This window comes from Cyprinodon variegatus, unplaced genomic scaffold (genome assembly GCF_000732505.1).
Source record: "Cyprinodon variegatus isolate N-32 unplaced genomic scaffold, C_variegatus-1.0 Scaffold391, whole genome shotgun sequence".
In the NCBI taxonomy this organism is placed as follows: Eukaryota; Metazoa; Chordata; class Actinopteri; order Cyprinodontiformes; family Cyprinodontidae; genus Cyprinodon; species Cyprinodon variegatus.
In genome coordinates this window covers 5,452-24,356 of record NW_015150844.1, presented here as the reverse complement: position 1 = coordinate 24,356, position 18,905 = coordinate 5,452, and the positions used below count along the sequence as shown (strand labels likewise).

At 38.5% G+C, this 18,905-nt stretch overlaps 1 protein-coding gene across 1 annotated transcript in view; it reads right to left on the bottom strand.

The window, feature by feature from the left end:
- Positions 1-18,554, bottom strand: part of tmeff2 (transmembrane protein with EGF-like and two follistatin-like domains 2) — a 166,197-nt gene extending 147,643 nt beyond the window's left edge. Inside the window, exons 1-2 of the mRNA XM_015387320.1 lie at positions 18,468-18,554; positions 6,679-6,808 (exon numbers count right to left, since the gene is read on the bottom strand). Of these exons, the coding sequence (XP_015242806.1) occupies positions 6,679-6,808; positions 18,468-18,554 (217 nt within the window). The remainder of the gene's footprint in view (positions 1-6,678; positions 6,809-18,467) is intronic.
- Positions 18,555-18,905: the final 351 nt, after the last annotated feature.

The following is an 18,905-nucleotide window of genomic DNA, read 5'->3' as shown; positions in this document are numbered from 1 at the left end:
GTCCCATACAGCAGACCTATAAAGTGCTGCTGGCGCGTCTTCCAACTCCTGTTCTTTCCCACTCGCCATACCCACACAATTCTCCACAACAAGTGTTTTTCCCTGCTACACCCGGCTAAGCTGCTTCGCTTCTTCTTCTTCTTGTTTACTACTGGTGGTTGGCTTTGGTCGCACTACCGCCATCTTCTGCTCTGGAGTGTACACGCTTCGCCTATGAGAAAAAGGAGCAGCGCATGAACCGAACGCAACACACGCGAACCGAACCGAGACAGTCGAACCGAACGGTTCCATCCCTATCGTTTATCAAGGGGGCGGGATTGTTGTGGCGAAAGGTTCGCAAGCAAGTTTGGTTGTGGCCGGTTTGTCGGAAGCATCTATCTAACCAGTTAGCAGCTAGTAGGTTCCCAATGGGAAATTACATTGGGACCAACTAGCACTAAATTAGGGACTTACAAACGACACTGTCAAGGAACGCTATGGACAGCGGAGGAGAGTTTTGTGTCAGAGGTCGTGGATGAGTGTCCTCCATCATAAATGTTTTATTTAGAGGAGGAAAGCGGGGACGAAGTTGTTGTGGAAGACGACGCCAGGGCGACAGAAGCTTGGTTTGGTGTAGAAGGCTTACAGCCATACATGTTTGAGCCCAGCCTCGCAACGCTGCCAATTCTGTTAGCTCTACGCCTGCGAAGACACAGACGTCCATCCCCGTGAACACTGGGACGGAACTCAATGGTAGAGCAAACTATTTCAGCCATTGAGTATATTAGCTGCGACATATGTATTAAGAAGCTATGACCGAAAAAATTTAACTGACAGATGACCGTCGATACACGATTGGACGAATTTAGGTGTTCAGGCTGACGTAGAACTAACTGGCCTTCATAAGATAACGAAAAAAAGACCCCACAGATTTTAAGAAATTTTCTAAATTTTGGACAATAGAGTCTGATAAAGAGTACATTTATATACATGTTTAAGCCAGAATGATTTTACATTTAAATATGATTTTTCTATGACTTTTCCCTTTAAGCTACTTAGGAAACATTCAGGCTTGTGTGTTCCTCAGTGGATGGTGTAGCAGCAATCCTTCAAACTGAGCACTGATGTAGCAACAGAGATTAGGGGACAGATGGGCTTATGTTTAAGTGATTTCTAAGCTGTTAAGTGATTCTACACGTCACACTGTGATCAGATAAGCTTCCCAAAAATATGATTTATCAAAGTTATTTGATGATGGGATGATTGATATAAAAGGGGGACTTGATGATCTGAAACACTGAAGTAACAACAGATGATGAGAGTATACTTGTTCATAGCAATGCATCTCTGAGAATTCAATAGCTGGAAGTCATTTAGAGGCAGCAAACTGCATTGATACCAATGCGTCATTGTGTTGCTGTCAACAAAAGTTAATTTAGTCATAAATCATAAAGTGTGTAAAAAAAAAAAAAGCAGTTGAGAAGATGTGGTGTGACGGTTGTGGCCTGTCTATTCATCCCCACACACTTAAGATGTGTGTACAGTGACCTCCTTCCCAGTCACTGCCAGAATAAAGGGAGCGTCCTCCATTCTGGACACTGGCACTACAACAGCCTCCCTGTTTGAAAGCCTGAATTAGGTTTTCTAGAGTGCTGCCTGCTGTATGAAAGAAAATACTTTATGCTCTTTCTCTGCCAATTGATTCCGAAATGTTTATCACACGCACACCCACATACACACCCCATCTCGCTGCCATCACATGGCTTCAAAAGGACCACACACACACAAGAAGAGGAGTTCAAAACAGGCTGGATGGTTCATGTGACTGCATGCAGCTCTGTTTTATCACACACACACACACACTGTTGCTCGACTTCCACCTCCATCTCCCCACGTTCCCTCTGCTGAGCCGGCCCATTCACGGCTCCTTTAATGGACTTCAGCCGGCAGCTTGTCAGAGAGGCTAACTGAGTCAGCTCCTCTAGAGCCAACATCCAATCTTGGCTTAAGCTCTGACTCACCTAGTTGTTAAAAAAAATAAAATAAAAAATCACCAAGCAGCACCGCACAGGTGGATTCACTCAGTCACAAATAAGCACATTACCCAAAATGTGACTCATTAATTGATATAGTCCCCTGTGGGAGTTACAGCTTTTGCTTAACAAGCTCATCCCTTTCAATATGTCATTTAAGGATTAAAGATGGTAAACTGTGCTAAAAAAAAAGGCAAAGAGGTGAAACAAAGGCATCCTGCTTTCACAAACAGTTATTCATAACTTACAAGTATTAATATTTAATGTGTTACCTGCGGTGTCTTTGTTCAGTAACCCTTTTATATAGATCCAGTTCATGGCAGGATGCACAAACGGTACTGTTTAAAGGGTTGTGCATTGGTCTCCAAGGTGGAAACAGAAGGAATTTATATAATTTTACTCCGACTTCAGCCTTCTGCTCATGGGTCAGATAAGATCCCCAAATGCTGTTTCATGAGTTATGTTTTATTCATGACTGGACCTCTGCACAGCATGCTTAGGGTCACCATTTGGGCTCCTGCACATCAATAAAAGGAATCGCAGTGAGTTTAGTTCATCAAAATAAGGTTTGTTTGTTTTTATTCTCTCTGAGCTCAAACAAGAGATCATATTTCAAGAAAAAACTGCAGCAAAAAAAATAAATAACTAGCTGAGGAAATAAAGTAAAATCCGAGACTGATGGTTTTAATTGTAAAAAGGTTATATTACATAAAATCAGGTAACTGTAACAATAATTAGTGACTAAAAATCAACCATTCCAATGGTGCTTCTGTAAGGCTTTGTGCTCTTTAGCATCCAGCTCTCAATCATTTATTTTGTTGTGTTTGGAATGTTACAAGAGCCATAAGGGTGACAGTGGCGTCAGATGTAGGAGTTTGCCCTGAAATCGAAGGATTGACGATTCAATCCCCGGCTCCGACATTGTTGTTGTGTCCTTGGGCAAGACACTTCACCTGCATTGTCTACTGATGGTGGTCAGAGGGCCTGGTGGCGCCAGTGTACGGCAGCCCAGCTTCTCCCAGTGAGCCCCTGGGCAGCTGTGGCTACAATGTAGCTTGCCACCATCAGTGTGTGCGTGAATGGGTGAATGAATGTAGTGTAAAGCTCTTTGGTCAAGTCTTCTGGCTTGAAAAAAGGTGCTATATAAGTACATAAGTAATAATAAAAACAACCAAAGCCAATTTCACAAAAACAGAATTCAGAATAAAAGTGAATAGAAATTACAGCCTCCACATTGATCCAAAGTAGTGCAACACTCTGCTTCTAGGTTGAAGGTAGAAAAACCTGACGTTACTACCATCCCAGGTGATAAATGAGAAAGGGTTTTGCTTAGTCTTACAGTAAATTTCCTATTTATTGCTCAATTAATCAAAAAATAACTAATATTACTCAATGTTGGGGAGGACAGAGTTTTGGAACAATAACAGAAATTCAGAGGCTTATATTGATCTACAAATTCTCTGACTACACCTTGAAATGGTGACTATAGCTCAGTGCCAGTCAGGGAGGATCCAGAGGTCCAGGAATAGTAATAACTCGTTATGGAGATGATAAAATAAAAAGAGATGCATTCTCTACGCAGCCCTCCTGCTCTTCAAAACACAGCTAATGGAGTGCGCGACCTTTTCTAACTGATGACGCCCACGCAGCCGCTTCAACACCAAACTCCATCAGGAAACTCTAATCCCAATTATGGGTAAAAATTACACTAACTCTTTTCCTTTCCAGCGGGGGAAAGATGAACACCTCAGGTGATGCCCTCGATGAAACCGACTCATAAAAACATAATGAGTAAAAGCTGTTAGAGGAAAAAGGTTATGGGACAAATTAAGTGTTTCCTCCATTTTTTAAAGTCTCTATTGGTCAGTGGGAAAAAAACCAGCCTGAAATCTGTTCTAAAACGAAATAAAACAGTGATGCAGTTGATTCCTTCCAGCTTTCATCGCGGCCTCCATCCAAATGCAGGGGAGCAGAGCATCTCCCTGTTCAGCCAAACCAATGCTTCCCTCTAACGACCCCCTTTCAGAGGCAAAGATGGGTATTGGGTATTGCAGGCTAACATCCTGGACCTCAGTTATTTGTCAACCGCCCATTCCCATAGGAGGACCCATTCATCCGGTTCAATTTGCATGTTTTGCATCAACGCTATTTCTGACATTTTGAAAAGAAAAAACGTCCTGGATGGGAAGCGAAACGTCTTCACACTTGGCAACAAGGTCCAGTGGATTTATTTTTTTACCTTTTTGGAATGTGCTAAATGAATGAAGATAAAAGCTATCTTCACCTGTGTATAAAAAAGTTTCAGTTTTAGGTGTTTGATTTGCATTAGCACCAAACAATGCAACCTATTCTCATTATGAGTGCATGTGAAATCGTACGAAAAGTTATGCACCTTAATTTCGTACGTTTTGGACGTTTTTTTCGTCGTATGCGCATGCGCATCTGATGCACCATTCACGAATATTGAATATAAATTACAATTAGCCCTAACCCTAAGATATAAAACAGCAAGCAACGTAGTTAGAGACATGAATAATTGATGATTGCACTGTTTTTCCCATTTTTACGTCCGTCCGCGGATCTGCTTTTTTTTTCTGTCTGCCAGCGCATGCGCACTGATGTGGTTTTTTGAGGAAAAATGTCCTAAACGTACGAAATAGTGTGCATAACTTTTCGTACGATTTCATACGAACTCATAATGAGAATATGTTGAACAATGCCTGTCAATGGTTCAACAATACAATTGGCTGCTAAAGGTGAAACAGGATCAGGATGGTTGTTAAAATGAATCCTATTCAGCGGCTTTCTTGGTCTAAAACCTTAAGAGAGACATTTTAAAGCATGTTGACAAAGCTATTTAATGTAAAGCTTACATTATGCTTTGTGATCTTGCTTTTACGCTTTTAACAGATCTCCAAAATGTCAAAGATGCTTGAATATTGCAAACATTTCAAGATTAAATTACTGATTTATGAAGTTAAAACAAAGCAAAAATCCTTGCATGCTGAAATTCAGCCCCCTGCATTTAAAGACTTATAATTTCTGTCCTGAATTTTAACCAATTTCCAACGAAGCCTATGAATAAAACAGGGTCAAAGTGAAGGTGGTTGTGAGTCCATTTCCACACCGTTGAAGGTTTCGAACGTCTTAAATGAGGAACATTAAAAAAAGAAAAAATTTCAGCTTTATTTTCCCATCAATGCTTAAATAATTGAGCTAAACAGCATATTTCTGTTGCTGTTTAGTCATGGATATTTCATTTTGCTCTTAAATGTCTTTATTTTCCTGGTTACGTTCAGCAAAGTAGTAAAAGTTTAGTTCTGGTCAGAGGTTTTTGCAGACACCTCTGCTGATGTGATCTGAAAGATTTTATGTTATGACAATTTTGAACAATTGGATGTAAATTAATTAATAAAATTTTTTTAAGTGTTTAAAACAACAGATCATAGCTGCATTTTAGTCCTGACACAAAATTCTGACAACTTCAAGCATCAGTTTATCCAAATGATCAGTACAGATGCAAAGCTGGAGGATAATCAGTCTATGACTAATCAGAAGATGGATTGCTCTTGAACAGAGTGTAAAAGATGTGCCGATATCATTTTCTTCCTTTTTTATAAACGGTTCCATCCAAAGTAAAGTAGCAGCCATGATATCTTGGCATCAAAATAACCCTGGATGCAGGAAATTGCTGCTGAGTTTATTCCTGTTTATATAATATATTTTTTTAATCTTTGAGAATAAAGTGTGCTACTATGAATATAGAGTTTGGTTAAATTTGGCAGATGAGGCTGACTAGATTTTTAAGAACAAAGGGAAATTGTTTTCTATCAGTTTGAGAAAGCTGTCAGAGATAAAAAACAGTTCAAACTTATTTCACGCAAATTTTGATTAGGATCGATTGATTTCCCAGCATAAAGAAAAATAAAATTACATCTAAATAGCTGAAAGATGGGTGCATGTAGAATTTGGAACAACCGTCTTAAACTCTACTTTTTGAAGCTCTGAAAAAGCAAATGTAAAAAGGAAAAATACAAGATTGTAATCATCTCAAAGGGCTAAGAAGAGAAAAAATGGGCTAGTATGAGTTAGAATTAGGTCCATGGGCTTATTTCAGTATGACAGAGAATCTTAGAAATTAGGATTATTTATCTCCTGCTCTCGATTTAGTAATTTTCGTCTTGAAGTGTTGAGCAGAGCTCCTAGAAACAGCCATAAGCGACCTTCTTACAGAAGATGTCCTCACATTACGCATCGTAATCAAATAAACTACAGAGGAAAATGTTTCCTCTGAAGATTTATTCCTGTTTTCTTTAAGCAAAAACTTTAAGTAAACTGTATGATACCCCGTTGGTTTAATAACACCTGATTTTCTTCTATTAAATGGTAAAACCGAAGCTCTCTGAGGCCTCATTAGATTCCAAACACTTTAACATGTCGCCTGAATAGGAAACAAAGCTAAAACTTGATTGTTTTTTCATTATTTTGCAATTTGCTTCATATTTACACTTTATACATGCAGACGTAGCAGGGTCTTTACCTCCTATTCTCTAAGCATTCTTCCTAAACATGTTTGGTTTTGCTTTAGTTTGCATCAGTGTGTTTTTATGACAGGTGTATATGGTTCTCTTAACACATGCATGTGTCATGATATAAATGCACATACCTGCAGGACAGTCTCCCTCTGACATAATGAGGACTTCAGATTGCAGCTTGCAGGCGTCTCTACGGAGGAAACACTCGTTCTGGTAGTTTTTGTTGTTAGAGCCGCACACTGGGGCATAGTCATTGTTGCACTGCAGAGAAAAGAGAAAAACCAGAATGAAAATAAGCAAAGAAAATCATGACCTCTGCAACATTACATCCAATTACGTTACGAGGAAGTGTTTTTCACACCTGGAGAGTTACAGTACTGGTGCATTCAGTTGGTGAAAAATACCACTGAAACCAGTTTAGCTAAACAGTGCAGAGAAGATATATAAGCCAGCAGAAATGTTTGGTCAATATTAGCGTTTTTAAATTTTTTTATGTCTTGTCTTGTCTCGGTATCAGACGATAGGAGGGAATTTTGTTCCATTATTGCTGCAAGCGGATAAAAAAATGTAAAAATGGAATAATAATGGAATAAAAAATGAAATCCAGAAATTAAAAGCTAAAACTATAATTATTTTTCATATATTGTTGTTTTTTCCCCCCACTTTTTTAGATCTTATATTGAAATAAAAATGTTTAAAACTCCCCTTTTTCAAATTTACATGCATTTACAACATCACATTCTCCTCATCCCATCCTGACCAAATGAAATAAGTCTGTACTCTTAAGCTCATCTCCAAAATGTAAGAGAATTTGATCTTTAAAAAGCATTTTAAAATGAATGCAATGAACAAAACTCAATCTGAAAAAGAGAAATTTGAAAAATGCTAATTGAAAAATTTAATTCTGAAAAGAAAAAAAAAAATAAGATTTGAAAAAGGTACAAATTAATATCTGAGAAAACAGCAATTTTTTGAGTTTTTACGACATTAGTGGCTTGTTTTTTGAAACAGAAGGCTGACAGACAACCACGCCACCAAAGCACTCCCAGATTTATCTTTTTCAAATGTCCATTTACAAACATGTTGTTTGCTTGTAACAATAATGCAACAAAATTCACTCCATATAAAGTGTATGGATTTGCCGATTTAGTTCTTGCCATGCAATGTATGCATTTCATGCTCACATGAAGAACATTGCCTTTCTTTCCATTTGACATCCATTATAAATCAATAGTTCCTTTTATTATTTAGGCTAGTAAAACATCTATAATCATGGCTTGATTTTTCAACATGTAAATATATCAGCCCGACTAGGGGTCCAGAGCCCTACTTTGGGAACCCGTTTTACTTTATCTGTTGCTAAAGATTTAAAAAAGCCCATCTTGTGTGAATAAACCACTATCAAAATGTTAAAAATGTTCAAATCCAAAGGTCAAACAAGTCAAACTGAAAATTTTTTAGCAGGTTTCCATTCCTGTAGAATGTACAATAAGCCCAAACACAGCTGAGCTTGGCCAGAGCACAGAGACGTTATATAAGAAGACTCTTTATGAAAATTCATATGATCTGCATGTCTGTTAATAACTCTGCCACATGATTTTTATGTATAGAAAGAATTAAAACCTGTTTTCTCTTTTTATTCTTTTCTATAAAATATATTAATCCAAATAGTGGACTGAAAGTGGGGAAAAAACAGCCATAGTTGGAGTAAAAACTTTTAGGAAAGCTAGAGAACTATTGATCTACACCTTTTTACACGGATAAAAGTCCAGCTGCTTAGAGGTAAAAGGAAAGAAATGAGGAATGACTCGACAGTTTTGAAGTTATCTCTGTGAAAGCTCCATTAGATGAAGAACTCCAGGTGATGACCTCCTGCAGCTGTTTACCTGAATAATGTTTTTTAAAGCTTACCCTGTGATTTCTACAGGTAACTGAGTCTATACAGCAGTAAACTTTTGATGCAAGTTAAGAAAATATTATCAACTTTAAGATGCCGAGTCCTGGCATTTATGAGAAACTATAAGATTCGTGCTGTGAAGTCTTTAAACAACACTTTTGTGTTTTAAACAGGAAAAAATGGCAACTTGTTATGCTTTCATCTCCTTTTTAACTTGGAGAGGATAGTTATAGTTGACTTCACTGAGTTCTGCAGAAAAATAGCTTTACCTCCTGCTGATCTCCTCGTGTTGCTCCAATGGAGCAGTGGGAGGTTAAGTGACTTGCTCAAGGGCACTCAGGAAAATGGCTGTTAAGGTACAGAGCAACATTACTCATTCATATCCCCACACGGTTTGTTGGCTACAGAGCACGTCTGGATTTTTCAGATGACTGATGGCACTCCAGGACTGAGTCTCAGCGTTCCTTTTTGGGGAACCGAGGAGGGCTATTCATTTGATTTCATATTGATTTTCTGCTGCTACACTGCTGGAATAACAAACGTGATTATTCACTGGAAAAATATTCCCCACCGTTCCCCATGAAGAGGCCGCGGCTATCTTAGGCGACAGAGGAACTGCTGCGTATTACCTGATTACATTAAACAGTGAGGAAAATTTGGTGGTGAGTGAAAAAGTCTTTCCTGCTGTGTGAAATGACACAAACTGAAGAATTTATCTCAGGAGAATAAAGCAGAACTAAAGGATTAAACAGGCTTTACTGTGAACCTGAGATCTTTCCTCATACATGTCCCGGCAGGGATGCAAATTGAAAGTTTCCATCATTTTTATTTTTAAAAAGAAAAGCTTTGATATAGCTTTAATTCATGAAGCCATTTAATACCGAAAACCTAAAGAACACTAAGATTACTCCACATGTATTCGTGTTCAACTCTGAATTATTTTTTTTTTGGTATATTTGTTCAAACCAATATCTTATTGTGACTGTGGTCAGGCTTCAGTCTGAACATTTCAGTGAACAACATTTGTAGAAGGAGAATGTAAATGTCACACACCAGCCTGCTCTTTACAGAAGTAAGAATGGATGCCGGCAACTTTATTTCATTAAATTATTAAGCATCAGTATTATGACCAAACGTATGAATACAATCAGACTCTCCGTCCATTATTCTCTTCTTCCTGAGCTATCTGTATAGTTATGCTGCTATAGGTTTAGACTTCTGGAGGACATAGGGACCCCCATTTCATCATTCTGCTTCATTCTCTCTCTATTCTCCTATTCTGCAGAATCTGTTAGTTCAATCTCTAACGTTTTGCTCTCTCTGCTTCATCTGGTCTGTTCCTGTTTGGCTGTGACTCCATCCTGGAGAGAAACATCAGCTGTGCTGCTTCCATCAACACCCTTGTTTATAGATGCTGGAGATCGGCCTGTTTTCCAGTGTGATCCTGTTTCTCTGACCGTGACTGACTGGATGCTCTCTCTTCGTCCTCTGGCATGGGAGCTGGCTCGGAGCTTGTCTGCCTGTCTGTGTGTTTCCTGCCTTTTACAGCTGCTTTTTGTGTCTCTGCTTCTGTCTCCTTGAACCCCAGTCGGCCTCAGCAGATGGCCGCTCACACTGAGCCTGGTTCTGCTGAAGGTTTCTTCCTGTTAAAAGGGAGTTTTTCCTCTCCACTGTCGCTACAAGCATGCTTAGTGTGAGGGATTGTATTTGAGTCAATGAGTCAATGCCATCAACTGGTCTTCCTTATATAGAAAACTTTGTATCAATTTGACTGAATGATCTGGTTGAACAGTAAAGTGCCTTGAGATGACATGTGTTGTGAATTTGGTGCTATATAAATAAACTGAATTGAATTGAATTGAATAAAGGTAAGGGAAAAAACAGCTATTTACCATAGCCTTTTGTGAAGTAGTGACTGCTGAGAAATGTGAGCTCTCTGTTAGGCTGGATGCAGTTTGTGCTGCACTTCTTGAAGGGATTAGCATATTGAGTCTCTCTGCATTGGCTGATTGGTTCTGGGTGGCCAGATGGGCAGCTGTTTGATTGTTGTCAGCAGTAAAGTGCTAGCACTAGCCTTGCTAGTTGGAAGAAAAATAGCAGCAATAAAGAAACAGTATGTGCACAAAACCGTTTCTCCCCCCAAGTTTTTTATTGTCATTACGCTGTCACAAGTACAGAGTAACGAAATTCACTCTTTGCATTTAACCCATCCCCTAGGGGAGCAGTTGGGTTCCATTGTGTGGGGCCGGAGGAGCAATTTGGCGTTAAGGGTCTTTGCTCCTGGACACAGATTGGAAGTCCGTGGGGGCGGGGCTTGAAGTAGAACCTCTGCATTCCAAGTGCGATGCCCTAACCACTAGTCTGGCAATCCCATCTAGTCTCCTAGGTCCAGAGTTTGGAGTTTGGGCTTATGAATGAGATCTGTTGCAAACTTGGGATCATATAATACTATAAGAATTCAGGCAAACCAAATTTCTTCAATTTGCTTTCTGTTTTTTCTTGCTTGTGGCTGAATGCTTTGGTTTCTAACGGTCCTGCATGCATTTAACCAGACTGGCAGAAAGGATCAGAAATTGGTGTAGTTGCTGTGAAAAACTTCTCTTGTGCAGCACAAGTCATTGAAATAAATGGGTTTTAGACTGTAGTGAGGGTAATGACACTGATCCTAAAGGCCCATAAGACTGCTATCGGATACATAAGGTCACGGATTTTGTTCCAATTGTGAAAGTAGCACAATTCAGATTTTAGTGAGGTTATTGCAAGTGGGCAGTTCAGACTGTAATTTAAATCGTGGATATGGGTGGGAAACAGGGAAAAAAGAATCAGATATATCAGTTTTGGCTTCTGTATGAACTTGGTCTCATACAGACTGCTCAGTCAAATTTAAACCAACACTTTATTTCTAAATAAATGTTAAATAAACCATATATTTCTCTACTATCCAATAAAACAGCAATAGAGCAAAGCACCATAAAGCTTCAGCTGAGAGCAGGAGTTTGTAAAACAATCATAACCTTATCAATCATAGCCTTCAAGAATATGCATGAAATGAACTGATCATCAGAACATGCAAAATATTGGGGGCAATATGCAATTGTTTTTGCAACCTCCATTGCAATTGAACAAACCCCATGAAAAGCGGGTGGTGTTTCTGCATGCCTATTAACTATAGCACCCTTTAAATAAAGAGATACTGGGACACTTCATTTTTTTCTTTGTGTAAATCTGTTATTGTATCAAAAGTTGTTTTGTTGGTTATAGGTATATTTACTAGAGATACAAAACATAAATCGAATGTTATCTGTACTTTCCAGTATTAACTTTAACACTAAATGACAGAAAGATGTAATTCCATCACTATATCTTGCTGCTTTTTTTGTCTGCAGCAACAGCAGGTAATGTGCATCCAAATCATGCAAGAGTCTGTTACAGCAAAAAAGCCGAAGCTATCATTTAACTTTCAGAAGCAAATAGTTAAACTACTATTTGGAATTACTGCACAGGACAGGAGGGAGAAAACTTATTGTGGGAAGGTCTAGAGAGAAAATATCAGTATTGGTTATTAGGCAGTTAATATGTAAAATAATGGCATATAGGTATTGAGCAATGAACATATTGATATGGTCTAAAAATGGAATCTCTAATTTTTTCCCCCTACAAATCTAATTAATCTTTATTTTTTTGTTTGTTTTTTTTTCTTTCCTCACTTCAATTTCATATTAAAAAAACCAAATGAAATATATGACTTCCAAAAACTAGCTGTTATTTCAATTAAACCCTCTAGTAGGTGACTTTTATTTAAAGGACAATGACATTCCAGCTGTGAAACAAACTTGTAAAATAATCATTTACAAAAAAATAAATGATTCTAACTAGTGGTACTACACAGATAGCCAGTTTATCAGTAATGAAAATATGTCCAAGAACAAAAAATGATGAACTGGTTTCACACTGAGACATGGAAGCCCAAGGAGTATTTCTGTGGGGGAAAAAAAATCTAGATTTTCCAAAAAGGCAATCTCCATAAAAGAATAAATAAATCAACTGATCAACAAAACCGATTAGTTGCCCAGATCTAGAGCAAAAATCCCATTGCCGTGCCTGACTAGTAAATGCTAATCCTAAATGCACATCATGACTACTTTCTAATAAATGTACATCCACTCTAGCAAAGACCTTAAAAGAGATGGATCAGTGGAAACAAAGATGAACCATCGAGCAAAGAAGGACACATTTTGGAACACATTGTTAGCTTTTGCTACAAACACAGTGAAGGTTTGATAATCAGAAGAAATAAAATACTTGTGGCATCATTTGAAATAACTTAATAGAGAAAAACCAGAAGATCAGGTTTCAATAAGCAGAAATAGAAGAAGATAAAGACAGTAAAGTAGAGAGAATAAGAGATCATTCTATGGCTTCTCATCAAAGGGACTGCAGAAATGATCAGGAGTGAAGAAGACGGGTGACACCAGGCTAACAGGAAGAAACAGATCCATATAAAGAGAGAGATGTGCTGAGGGCTAGGAAAAGTTTAAGTAGATAGAGAGGTGAGCAGAAGACATACGGAAAGAAAGAGTGATAGGCCAAAGCTTTAGCTCAACAAAACCTGGCAAAGTATGAAAAAGAGCTGCAGCGCCTGAAGAAACAAAGGGACTTGAAATAAAAAAGAAATAAGGACATTGTCTGAAATAAAGAGAAGGACAAAGAACCCTCTTAAAGGAGAGATGGGAAATATGGCAACGACACAAAGGTGCTTGGAAAAACTTTCTGCAGGGCTTATGTTTTTTTTTCTGTTCTCCTTGGATGCCATCTCCTCTCATTCTGCCCTCCCCTCCTCTTTCCTCGGCCGTCCCTAACCTGGGGACTCAGTCTTCTGCCAGGCATGATGCAACAGAAGGCAAAGCTGCCCAGCAGAACCCTGTGGGTGTCTTTTAAGAGGGCCTTCATTTCCGTGAAAACTCTCTGGAGCCCTCACTTGATCTCCCTCAGAATCTGGCTTTCACCCGAGGGTAAAGCAGAGGAGTGATGACAGGGCTGCAGATCTCAAACCTCTTTCTTCCATAAGATGCGGGAAGAAAGCTGCAGATGTGAGTTCCATGGTAAAGCACAAAGTTCTAATAGGATAGAGTCTTTATGAAGTCAAAAATACAAAAGCTTAATCTCCAGATATTCTCCATTAAATGCCATAACCACTTCCATTTGATGGCAGCAATTAGACGGAGCTGCTATTACAGACTTCAAACTTCTTCCCTAGACCGTGACAGCGTTGTTTTAGCCGTTGTCAGGTTGCTGTAGTTTTGATCCTGTCTCTGCTTGATAACCAGCAGCGTGTGATGTCGACAGTCAGTGAAATATCAGCTTTGTCAGCTGCTGCACTTTACAGCAAGTCAGCCAAGATGACTGTCAAGCCTAACAAAAATGAAAAAAGACAGAGGTGCCAAGACAATCCGAGAGGTGCTTTAAGATGTATGAGAGGGAGGGATTGTGTAGGAAGTGCTGAAATGAAGAGGTGATAATAAGAAGTGGTGAATGAGACAGAAGGTGAAACAATTTGATACTCCGCAACACTCTGCAGACAGAGAAGATGAGGTTGGTGGCCAGGACCATATGGTTCGGCCGTATGTCCCCACTGGCGAGGCTTTGCTAAAGTCCAGGACTTTCCAGGAATATCTAACCTGAGCGGGACATTAAGGAACAAAAAAATGAATAAAAATAACAAAAGTTATGTGAATTTGCATGATTGTAAAACAACAAAAACAACAAAAATAATAATAATCCAGAGCAAGTAATACAACCGTGCAGACAAAACCAAATTTGGTGAGAAAACTATTTCCAAAGAGACTATGACTAAAGAATGCACATTATGCAGATTACATTGTTTGAATAAGAGGATGTCTGTATGACTGTGTCCATTTGAACCTTTATGCATCAACAATGAATACAATGAGGAACCCAATATGTCAAAAGCATGATGCATGCTCCTTCTCTGGAATTGTTTGATTTTTATGCACCTGCAGATTATCTCCTATTGGTGTGTAGACCTGTATCTGTGCGCTCATGTCAACTTTTGTCACTTTGAGGGTGGAACCATCCTGAGAAAGTCAAACAGCCTATTATGGACAACTTTTCAGGTGTAATGCCTTAAGCTATTATATTAATTTTGGACAATAAGGAACAATGTCCAGGCTGGATTTCTTTGAAAATTGATGAAAGAAGTTTGCTGTTATTCTCTCGTAGTCTAGAGAAAATTAGTGTTTAAGGGTGTTTGTGTCTAATTCTGACTTAATAATTTGATCTTATTCATCGACTGATTCCTGTAAAGCATATAAAAGAAAAACACAGCTGTTGCTGTTGCACAGATGCTTCTTTTATGAAACAAAGTGTAGGATTTTTATATTTCTGGTCAAAATTTGATGCAATATTAAATATAATATAATTTTTCGATACAGGTCTTGTATAATTACAAAAAGAAAGAACTTTCTGGAGTACCTGTTGATCTACACTGCTGAAAAAAATTAAAGGGAACACTCAAATAATACATTAAAGGTTTGAATGAATGAATGAAATACTCTCATTGAATACTTTTTTCTGTACAAAGCTGAATGACCAGTATAAACTCAATAGAATGGAGTCCAACACAAAATTAGAGTGGAAAAAACACACTACAGGTTGATCCAACTTTGATATAATGAGGTACACTATTGTGTGTGGCCCCGCCCAGGTCTAGGGGAGGACTAAAGCATCTACCAACCCTTTGACATTGTGATAAAACGTAATGTTGGTGGATTGATGGAGACATGATGTCCCATATGTGCTCAATCGGATTCAGGTGAGGGGAACAGGTGGGCCAGTCCATAACTTCAATGTCTTTATCTTGCAGGAACTGCTAACACTCTTCGGTCACATGCACTGGCAATGCCTGCTAACATTGTCCTGCATTAGGAGGAACACAGGGCCAGCTGCACCAGCATTTGGTCTTACAAAGGGTTGGAGGATCTCATCTTGTTACCTAATGGCAATCATGCTACCTCCGGCGAGCTCATGGAGGTCTTTTCGGCCTTCCAAAGAAATGCCACTCCACACCATTACTGACCCACTGCCAAACCGGTCATACTGAAGGATGTTACAGGTAGCAGATCGCTCTCCAAGATGTCTCCAGACTCTGTTACGTCTGTCACATGTGCTCAATGTAAACCTGCTTTCATTCGTGAAGAGCAAAGTGTGCTTGTGGTGAATTTGCGAATCCTGGTGTTCTCTGGCAAATGTCAAGCGTCCTGCATTGTGTCAGTGTATTCTCATTATGAGTTCGTATGAAATCGTACGAAAAGTTATGCACCGTAATTTCGTACGTTTTGGACGTTTTTTTCGTCGTATGCGCATGCGCATCTTACGCACCATTTAATAACTTCGAATTTAACATACAATTAACCCTAACCCTGACCCTAACCCTAACCCTAAGGTATAAAACAGCAAGCAACGTAGTTAGAGACATGAAGAAGTAATTATTGCACTGTTTTTCCCATTTTTACGTCTGTCCGCGGATCTGCTTTTTTTGTCTGTCTGCCTGCGCATGCGCACTGATCTGTTTTTTTTTTTTTTTTTTGAGGAAAAACGTCCAAAATGTACGAAATAGTGTGCATAAGTTTTCATACGATTTCAAACGAACTGATAATGAGAATATGTTGATTGTGTTGGGCTGTGAGCACAACCCCCATCTGTGGATTTCGGGCCCTCATACCATCCTCATGGAGTCTGTTTCTAATCGTTTATGCAGACACATGCACATTTATGGCCTGCTGGAGGTAATTTTGCAGGGCTCTGGGAGTGCTCCTCCTGTTCCTCCTTGCACAAAGGTGGAGGTAGCAGTCCTGCTGCTTAGTTGTTATCATCCTACAGCCTCCCCCAAGTCTTCTGGTGGATTGGCCTGCCTCCTGGTAGCACCTTGAGCTTCTGGACATTGCGCTGAATTACACAGCAAGCCTTCTTGCCATAGCTCTCATTGATGGGCCATCCTGTATGAGCTGCACTACCTGAGCCACTTATGTTGGTTGTAGTGTCACTCTCATGCTATTATGAGTGTATAAGCACCACCAACTTTCAAAAATCACTAAAAAAAAAATCAGCCAGAAAGCATAGGTATTGAAAAACAGTCTGTGGATCTCACCTGCACAAACATTCCTTTATTGAGTTTTTCTTGATAATTGATATAATTGACAATAATTTACATTTGTTGCCTATTCCATTTGCATAACAGCATGTTAAACTGATTGTCAACCAGTGTTAATTCCTACAGTAAGTGGGTGGTTTGATTTCACAGAAGTTTGATTTGATTGAAGTTATACTGAGTTGTTTACATGTTCCTGAAATTTATTTGAGCTGTGTATTTTACATATTGGTTGATTCTTGTCTAAATAAACAGCAGATGTATACCAGAGCATAGATTAGTGTTTTTGAGCAATTAAATATCAATAAAAAAGTAAAAACATTAACTGCAAACTTAATCCATTTGAATTGCTCTCTTTTCCTTAGAGAAGAGATGATAATCCAAATGATTTTTAAACAATATTACACCAGAAAATATGACACTACCATAGTAATACAGGTGGTGAATATATACTCTTGGCTAGACAGGGACGGAAAGTTTACTAAATAGTTCCTAAAAGACTGGTCAACTTTCAATTGTTGAGTTGATATTTTATTAAACAATATAGGCATACAAATATGTACACACACCCATACAGTAGTTATAGTTCTAATATGATTTTTCTTAACCTCATGTCAATAACAGTGAGCGACAACAGCACATACAGACACGTTTAATGTTATTGTTTACCTCCGGAAGTTGTGCGCTTGTGCACAAAGCTAGAGGTAAAAAAAAAAAAGATTCTTTTACTAGCTGAACACAGTCGCGCTGCCGCAGGACGAAACTTCTGTTATGAATAAGAGGTAATGCTTTCTTTTACAGTACATGTAATAACATGGTAATAACATAGCAAATTATATTACTAGGTAACAAGAAAAACTTTATGGAGAATTTTGTTATCTGCTGTGCTTCAAATTTTAGGAAGACTTCTTTGAATTCAAACCGTTATTACCAGGTAACTCATATTTATTTTGCAGACAGCAATAAATAAATGTGTCATTATCTGGTAAAATGCAGTTTATTATTTGGAATGTAACAGAAAACCAAACCTAGAAGACGGCAAGCCAACCTACTCAACTTAACTCTTATTTATATGTAACTTTAGTTCAGTTTTATAATGCTTTATTTACCTGATCATAACTTCCAATTTACTTTGTAAGCCACAGGTACAGTAGATGGTGCCCAATAATGGAAACTTTTATGTTGTAACCTGATGGTAATCATCCATCAAAAGTCTCCATTGTTACATTTTCATATACAATTGTAATAATAACATGCAGGTTAATCTTGGGGTAATTACCCAAACAACATTTTTCTTGTTTCCAAGTACTATTTGACTTGCTATGTTACTACTATCTTATTACATGGTTATTGATGTACTATAAAAGAAAGTGTTACCCCATAAGAAACCAGTGGAAGTCAGTATTACTAATTTTCATAATCTATGTGCAAAGGAACACAAAATGTGCACAACAATTTAGCGTAAAGCTTCCAGACCTGTTTCAAATAGCTGATGGTCTGTGGATTGACAGTCCTGAAAATTGGCCCTCTGTTCAGTATGGAGATATTTACAATTATCTCATTAAAACACCAGAACTTTATACAACAGAGGCAATGAAGGTTCTGAGTCAGAAATGTTTGAAAGAGTTGCTGTGCATTTTTATGGAGTTGTTTTTTTCAATGTTTTGTGCTACCTAGCAACAAAACTGGACTTAGTGTTTAATGTTGTGTGTAGCATCAGTGATTTACATGTAATGTTCAGTGGATGAGTACAGTGTCCAGCTGCAGCCACAGCTTTGTGCATTTTCTCATAGGTGCTACAGAGGCTTTCTATATTTCCTTGGCCAGGCTCTATGGCAAAGAGCAGGCAGGTCAACCATGGCGGCAAAAAACACCAGCTTGTATATGAGGTTGAAGTCGTTCTGGTGACGGTCCACTCCCAGTTTCTCCTTGTCATCGTTCATTTTTCTTTAGTATGGCAAGAATCAAAAAGCCACTGGGCAGAACAATTCAGCAGGTTTTGTGATTTCATATTGGATTGTTGAAAACGTAATTGCAGTTAATTGATGAATCAATATTTTTGCCTCTAAAAGTAAAACAGCACAGATAAAAACTGATGGGCACTGGAATGCCTTACACTCACTTGATGGATTTTGATGCCACCACACTGAAGTCATATCGTGCATCACATCTTAACTGGATTATTATCTCTATGTGCCTCACTTGGTTTTAAACTGGCTCGGTCAAAGATTGTATGCCGTTTTTCAAGAAAAGGGGAATTGAGATTAGCGACTGTGGTAACATTGAATGAATTA